General features: G+C 44.9%; 1 protein-coding gene across 1 annotated transcript in view; it reads left to right on the forward strand.

Moving 5' to 3' along the window:
- The window catches only part of LOC144140009 (beta-mannosidase-like), a 159,945-nt gene extending 159,050 nt beyond the window's left edge, over positions 1-895 (forward strand). Inside the window, exon 19 of the mRNA XM_077672223.1 lies at positions 635-895. Coding sequence (XP_077528349.1) covers positions 635-895 — 261 coding nt within the window. The remainder of the gene's footprint in view (positions 1-634) is intronic.
- Positions 896-8,453: the final 7,558 nt, after the last annotated feature.

The raw sequence follows: 8,453 nt of genomic DNA on the forward strand, positions 1-8,453 counted from the left end.
CAATATCCCCAGCTCTTTCCTCTTCCCTTCTTTCTTAATAAATCACCGCAACCACCGCGTCCCACGAAGGAAAGGCACAAGGCCACGTGCGCCGCAGAACATTGTGCAATAGAGGAAGACGAACAGCTGTGGTCCCTCGTGCAGCGGCAATGCCTAAACAACGCCATGAGGCCAAAAAGACGAAAAACACTACTGTTGCGTACAGCTTCGCTACCTTCAAGTGTGACGCATTATTGTGAGCTTCCATCATTTTTTTTTTCTTTCACTTTGGCGTTTTTGTGTTCCAGACGTTATCAGTGAGAACACTAAAGCGTGGCTTTAATACTAATTACTCCTTGTTTTTTACATTACCAATAACGCAGCTGAACACACACAGTATACTGGGCAGTTGCTTACTCTATTCTTTCTGTAGTTCAAATTTGTGTTCATTGAATATCGGTTGATGAAATATTATATCGTGATTTCGTAGTGCAAACAGTACAAAGACAAATGACGTAGAAAGGGAGGGGAATTCGGGACCCGCCCTGTATCAGCGCGTGTTCTGTCTCCTGCGTTTCTTACGTCTGTCGCCTTTGTGCTGTCTTCATTAGCAGCCACCGTAAACTTGAACCTACTGACAGTCTTTCTTTCATAGGTCACGGCAGTGGCTGGGCCGAGGCTATCATCGAAAGGCCCCGGGAAGCACGTATTCGACGTGCACCTTCAAACTGACAAAATCGCTCTGTTTGTGTGGCTAAGCGCCGGCAACGTCACGGGCCATTTCTCGGACAATGGTTTCCTGCTCAGAAACCCAAGGAGGATTGTGGAGTTCTACACAATAGAAAAACTGAGTCCAATAGATTTGAAACGAGCGCTTACAGTTACCTCTCTTGTAGATTACGTGAAAAAACGATGAATTGAATTGCAACAGTGCGAGCTCAGGATCCGCAACCACCTTCCGTTCTTAGCCAATAAAGTTTGCCTCACGATGCTCTGTTAAATTCTTCTTTTGTAAGATTACTGTATGAAATTTGTGGTTCCTTGCATTTGAAGTGAAATTCTCTCAGGATGTCTTTTTTGTTCTTTGTGGTTGTACTAACTAGGTCCAGTTAAAAAATGTGTGAAGCAATAAAAAGCCAGCTAAGAATGACACAAAAGACGAGGACACAAGAGTAGTGAAGACCCCGTGTGTAAAACCTGCAAAATCGAGAACTCTATTATATGTTCCGCACTGGCTACTAGCGCGAAACTTATCTACACGGCCTTGTCACAGTGTTCTCCCGGTTTTTCTACCGTTTCGCGCCAATGCGGTTTAGATACTTGTTGGTAAGCAACAAAAAGTACAGTTGATGTCCGGTGCTAGTTCTGTATGTTTTCTTCCTTTATCCTCTACCTTACGGCGATGTTTTATAATATCTCATTTCTGTAATAACCTACTCGCCTTATTCGTCGCAATGAAGAAAAAGATTTATATTTCCTAAAAAGAGCGTAGCAATATTCACACAGACAAATATTTTGTTGTGAGAGTGATATCATTATCACTTCAGTAATTAAACAATAAATTAGTATGAGTGAAAATATTCAAAGAAATTTTGGACACAGCATTTTAAGGTGTCCAGGAACAATACTGAATCTCAAGTTCCTGAGGAAATTTCTCGTTCGGAAGAAAATGTCGTAAGTAGAATCGATTACTGAAAATGCAGGCGCGACGTGAAGTTTTGGCCACTTGATCACAGTAATCAAAACGGCGGCTCCGCCCAGGCACATAACGCGGCACGGCAATTTCCCGTGCAGAGAAAAATGACTGGCACAAGAGATTCACAGAGTTCCTCACGAGCAGGTGATTTGTTCAGGCACACTTTGATTACAGCGCTGGCAGCCTTCTACACTAATGCGATGTCGGCGAAAAGTGCTAAGTTCAGTGTTTGTTTTGACGCCCTATAAGCCCTTTACACCGAAGTTTTCTATGGCTGGGGAAAATCGTCTACGTGTCCGCGCGCACAAAGCACACCAAAGGATGGAGTGCGCATGCGTTGGAAAAACGAGCACGAAGGATTTAAACCGTAAATTAATAAAGTGTCTGCCAGCTAAACGCGCCATGACGACGTCTTGGTGAATTCTGTCGAGCGTAAAGGGGATAAAGAACACTCTTGCAGCTTACAGCGCGTCAGCACGGTGAACGACCCCGCGAGCATCAGCGGGTGGAGAACGAGAGCCTCCCGTGTTGCAGAATGGAAACATCACCACCGGACCTGCCTTTAGGGAGAGAGGGCGCCGGCGATGAGCAAAGCAAAAGTCAGGATAATGCGGCGGCAAGAAAAAAGTTACAGAGGACAACTTCCTATTAGTCTTAAATTGTACGGCGCTATAGCGGTACTTCGACGCGAAGGGACTACTTTGGAACGGAGTGGCTACATTGAAGGTCTATCCTTTACGAGCACTAAAGGTAAGCGATCAGGGAACGACAAGTAGCAAGGCGTTTTAATCGCCGTGGTCTAGGTAGAGAGAAGCCCCTGCTTTTCTGTGAGATGACCTGTCAGCAAGATAGGTTTCGCCTGGGGTGTTGGTGCGCTTGAGCGAGAAGGTGCCAGGGTCGGTGTTCCAAAATATTAATTCTCTAATGTCTTGGCTGTACTTACCGTTATTGCTTTTTTTCAAGAGAGAGAGAGAGAGAGACAAAAAGAGAGTGAAAACCTTTGTTGAGGAAGAAATAGTTGGGGTTTAGAAAAGAGGGAAAACATACGGTAGAGAGCTCAATGGTGGAACCTCAAGTCAATGGAAACACATAAAACAACTTATTTTTTTGCCCTCTTAATCAGCTCGCACTGATCATGAGTAAAGAATTGGCCAAAGCTGCCTCACATATCTTAATAGAAGTGGAATATGTAATGTTTGAGATGTTCGCGCCTAAGCATATCTTGGACAAGGCTAGATCGCATGAAAGAGGGTGGATGCTTCTCGTAATTTAGCCCAGTTTTAAGCTTACGTCTTTTGTTCTCATCCGCACCGACGTAGATTTGCAGGCACATAGTTTGACAGTTTTTGGCATTGAGACACCTTGTGGCATATGGAAAGATCGTGTTCCTAGGCGGCGGATGTTGAGACCTTCATACCATTTTTTCTTGGAGGGTAGTCTGGTATTCGCGGTCGCAAGGAGCACGGTATGATAGCTCGCACGCCTCCTTGGCGTTCCCTCGTTTATTTCCACGCTTTTTTGGCGGGTGTCTACTTGAACGTTCTTCGTTTTGGATGGGAGTATCTTAGCGAAGCATACAAGTGTCCTGCCGGCAGCCAAAATTGTGATGCGCTTTGAGAGTCTGTAATTATGCTTACGCTTCTGTCCGACACTTCCGCTAGTGCGACTGCCAAGAAGATGGCTCCAGCTTCCGCTTCGTTGCCGTGTGTAGGAAGGTCATGCTGTCAAGAAGATTGTCAGAGTAGTCAACTACGACAATTTCTGCTTCGCACTTTCGTACGTCGCGGTGCTCTCAATATTTTGCAACTTACGATAAATGAACTTGATCCTGTCATATTTGCATTGCTTGAGTATGTTTGGATCCGGTTTTGGTTAAGTAAAGCTTTTATGCGGAGTCACTGTATTCTTTACACGTGAATGATGGCGTCCATTCTTTTCGTATCTTGGGAAGGGGCTGGGGTGCTTGGGTTCAATACCTTGGCCTGTCTCAATTTTTTTTTCCGCCACTCCCTTGGCCCAGGAAAGTGATTTCTTTGATCGTTCAAAAGCATTGTAAAGATCCAATATGAGAACTTTTTCGTCATCATCATCAACAGCGACAACAAAAAGAAACCGCTGCCTATTATGTTCACCTCAAGACCAAGGCTTGTACCAGTTACCTTCACTATGTCCTGCGCCGCCCAAGTGAATTGATTGCCTGCGAATTTCATTATTTGTTCTCTCCATCCAGTTAAAACCGTCTCTTGATATACATTCTGTCACCCTGAAGGTTCAGTTCTTTTCAGTTTGTCTCGAGTTAAAAACTGCAAGTTTTACGGCTGCCTTATGCACTTTCCTAATGATGGGGCTTATGTGATTTCCTTCGGTGCGGGAAGTTGGTGGTATGGCCGGTAGGTTTTTCTGTATCCGGATCTAGCCAGTGGCTATGTGAGTCTGTTCATTTCTTCTCGCATTACTGTTATTCCCTTGCTTAGGCGCTTTAAAATATTAAAGATTTGTTTTTTTTGGCGATCGGGAAATCGGCTCTCCCACTTGACCCTTGAACGACGCCGCTCAATCCTACGTGACTGTTCTATGGGGGGACATCCGTACTATTAGGCGAGTTTCAATTTGGCCGAGTGGCGCCATCTTTCGTTTGCGAAAGAAAGCTTGTGGCGGGAATGTTGAAAAGTCCTCCGCAAATTTATGTAATTAGACCAATCCTTCTCTATTTTATGCAGTTTGTTTCTCCTCATAATTCATGCCTTCCACGATTTTTGACACAATGGCGTTAATTCTGTCCCCTGTTTTATTTAGGTGACCAGTGTTGGTACCTGTCGGCAGACATCTTACTTTTTACCCTCCCCCATTTGATCACCACGTATCAACACGCTGATGCCAACTGTCCATTGCCCTGCGCGAGCCTGTTCCGATTCACCCGTCTGTCTGTCCTGCTTAGTTCATTACCCCTTGTAGATAAGGTACATTGATAACGTCTCCGTGAATGTTCCGGCAAATCGCTGGTACCAATATGGATTCTGAAGTGTATTTTAGTCGCTTTATTGGCTCCGGAGCGTGGTTTTGCTTATTCGGTTAGTTATTTCTAGCTTCATTACATTTCCGAAAGGTGTTAATAAACATGCGACTTTTTCTGCTATAACAGGTGGCATCCGATTCTTGGACACGTCTTCTTGTACGAAACTTTGTAAGCTTCCACTGTCAATTAGTCCTCGTAAGAGGTTCTTTTTTTCTTAGAGACGGCCGAGACTCGAAATGCCTGTAGCAGCATGGTCACGTCGGCGGTAGACTTTACCGATGCGTCAGCAGCGTGATATCCTCGTGTTGGTAAAGGGTTGGCTCTTGAGAAGACTGCGTGAAGCAGAGTGTTGATGCGTGATGTCCGTTGTATCGACAAGCGATTCTCTGGCAGCAGTCTGAAGCTCTATGTCCACGCAGCAAGCAACGAAAGCATCAGCCTTCACGGCAAATAAGAGCCTTTTCATCTTCGTCTGAGACAAGATTCTTGTAGTTTTTAGCTCGGTGAAGCAGCACCACCTCTTGCTAGTGTCTGAATTGTGGAAGACGGACGTGGTTGGAACTCGGTGTTTCTTCGGGATAGTATTTGGCTTGAGTTGACAATAATGTAGTCTCGTGAACTGCCAGGAATAGCGGCGCATTTCTCGCAGCATTCAATCTCGCGGGGCAGAAAACTGAGGAGGTTCTGCAGGCGCTAACAGGCTGAGTCTGTTAGCAGCGCAGCTTAGAAAGATCGCTTGTGAGCGTTCTTCAATTGGTAGTCTACTATATTACCCTTTGGTAAGCTCTTCGGCAGTATATCAAATAACATGGAAAGGTACAACGTAGTCGCACGTTCAATTCTGTAAGACCTCCGAGTTGGCTCATTCCTTTGTCATAAAGCCTTCCTAATATTGCTGTCTTGGAGAATGAAAAAACTCTTAGGGACTGTAGGCGGTATAAATAAGGCTTCTGATTTTTTTTAGCATCGCCAAATATTTGCTTTAAGGTTTCTTTGGCAGCTTCATAGCAAGCTTTTGTTGTCGGCAAGTTTGCTGCATACACTACGGCATTCTCTGGTGGGAGGTTGCAGGGATAATGTGATATCTATATTTGTGCCAAACTTTGTTGTGGTCGATGCTTCAAACTGCTCCCTAGAGGGCAGCTGCTTCCTGATGTCACCGCTAAATGGTGTTATTTTACGTGGCGAAAGTTTAAGCCGGTTGTATCTTTAACCAGTCAGGCAAGTGACATTGCGCTATTTCCTGAAGTTCGCTCAACTGAAGCCGCACGTTTTTGCTCAATAGTTGTTTTCAGCATAGGCACTATTCAGTCTTTGCTCCATCCAAGCAGTGGTGCAGAGTTTTTGTACCCATATATTCTACTGGAAGGTGGGGCTCTAACTCCTTGTTCAAGGCGGTGAGATCCACGTTGAACGACGTAAGGCTGACTAGCATTCACTGAGCGCTCACCACATCACGTGGGCCAGACTGTACGGCGAATTTAGCTTCGTTGCTTACCCTCGAAGTTTGGCCACGGCAAATCTACCGCTTAAACTTAATTTTTTTTAACCGGCAACGTTGCAGTCTTGATTCTCCGGCTAACCAACAGACCGAGTAATCCTAATCAAACCGGGACTTTCGCACTAACATGTGAGCTAAAGCGAGAAAACAAGGGTGGGTCGTGCGTTCTTCTTTCTTTCCGTTTATTGCCCGCTAACTGGGGGCCGTCACCACGCGGCCTCTTCTCTCTTGACAACGGTACGTTAAAGCGCATTCACATCTAAGAGAGATGGTTGGGCTAGTAACAGAGGACATACGACGACTTAATAACACAGAGAGAGGTAATAATGGTGGTAGGGATAGTACGCAATTGCCCGCTGAACACCTTTATGAAAGTCTGTGATCTCTCTCGACTTCCAAATGTCTGCCTCAGCGGCAGCTCTTAAGTGTGTCCGTCCATAAAAGCACCCCTCAGAAGCACCTGCAAACAAATACAAACACGCAGCAGGCAGAGTACAGAACCAGGCACTAGCTGCAGGTAAAACCAGATGTCAGTCCGCGAAGATTACAGACCAGAGAATCCTGACAGAGGCACAAACACAGCATAAAATGTCCCAATTGCGAAAAAACTGCGCAGATAAGACGCAGAGGATGACGTATCTTAACATAAAAAATTGGGCCCATCTTCCCGAGAGGGGGACTCGAGTAAATGCGTCGCATAGGAGGTGGGTGTATTGAGTTAACGTTTAGTGTTTGGGGAGTTGGTGGTAGTGAATGCGTTGTATCAGCAGCTTCTGGACGTAGTTTGAATGAGTCAAGGATATAACGCGCGTTCGTAGCCTTTCATTCTGTGTCGGTTTTGTGGCGCGGTGCGTAGAACACCATGTACCTTACGTTCCGCCCGCAGGGTCGTGGGATCAAAACTAGGCGCCGGTAAGTATTATTTTTTTTTATATAGTGTAGGGGGAGGGGTGCGGACTACGATGGACAACTAGAACGGGTGACATTGTGAGTTAAAGAAATGCTCTGAATTTAAAAAGAAATGTGTTCCCAATCCCACGTTTAGGCAAGCTTAGGTGTCTTGCCAATTTTTCAACGGGTGAAAATGGCTGTTTCATCCCCAAAATTCTTCCTCCACGCTGCATGTCACTGAATGAGTGTCTGTCACGTTGCCGTTTTTTAAGAAGCCCTTAATAAGCAATAAAAGTTGTGCGTGCGACAGGCATTTCATGCAGCACACCGTCGTTTCGAAGAAAAGGAGGAGGAAACAATTGAAATTTTAAAGCAGCTGAATATTGATCTGATTTCGTAAACGCGAGTCCTTTATCTAATATCAAGTAAAGGACAGAAATGTGATAACTGCGTTGTGACGTTTACAAAGAATGCTGCCACTTGTACGGGAGCTGCTAACAATAAATAGAGATTTTCACGCGTATTTCAGCTCTTTTTGTTCCCAGAACAAATGGTCTGCCAGAAGAAAGGCAACCATATATGAGTGTTTGATTTCGTTTACTCCCAATTCGTCATTGTTTGGGGTCCTGTTTTTGTTTTTGAAAAGAACGTTCGTGATGTTTGTTCCTACTGCGAAAAACTGTATGACTTCGTTCGCAAAGACTCTTTTCAAGGATGCAGCTGAACACCGATGTGCAAAAGTAACTTTATTGAGCGTGATGTATTTTTGGCTTATTTTCTCAGGTCAGCAGTCTGCAAGGACACCCCTCCACCAAGATTTTTTCTGCAGTTGTTCGTTTTCTTCCAGCATTGTCGAGTAATCATGCCGTAATTTATATCTTTTGCCAGCCTGCAGCACTGGCAACCATCGATACAGCCGAAACTCTTTCCAGGTCCTTGAAGGAAGCACTGAAAAATGGAGACCGGAACAGGGGGTTATTCAAATTAAGAAGGCAAGTTACATTGGGTATTTCGGAAAGGCTGTTTAAAAATATAAACTGTATGTAGTGAAGCTTGTATTTTACCCGCCAAATGTGATATCTTCCCATATTTTCCATTTCCCTTTTCCGACATGAGTGATGTTGGCGCTGACCTTTTTTAACCTTTTTTTCGAAATGTGTCCCAACAAGCATAGCTGTTTGAATGTTCTCCTTGTGGCTGCTTTTACACACATCAATTTTGGTTCCCTGCCACGACACACTTTGCACCCGACGTTATCTGTGCATATTCGATACATTTGGAAACTGTCATTCCCTCGTCTGCAGAATTGGTCGGAGCAGCCTGCTAGCACCGCTTACGGCGAACACGTATTGTGCCGTTCACTGCCATGT

This window comes from Haemaphysalis longicornis, unplaced genomic scaffold, assembly GCF_048455015.1.
Source record: "Haemaphysalis longicornis isolate Haplotype H1 unplaced genomic scaffold, Haemaphysalis longicornis Haplotype H1 scaffold_5, whole genome shotgun sequence".
NCBI classification, from domain to species: Eukaryota; Metazoa; Arthropoda; class Arachnida; order Ixodida; family Ixodidae; genus Haemaphysalis; species Haemaphysalis longicornis.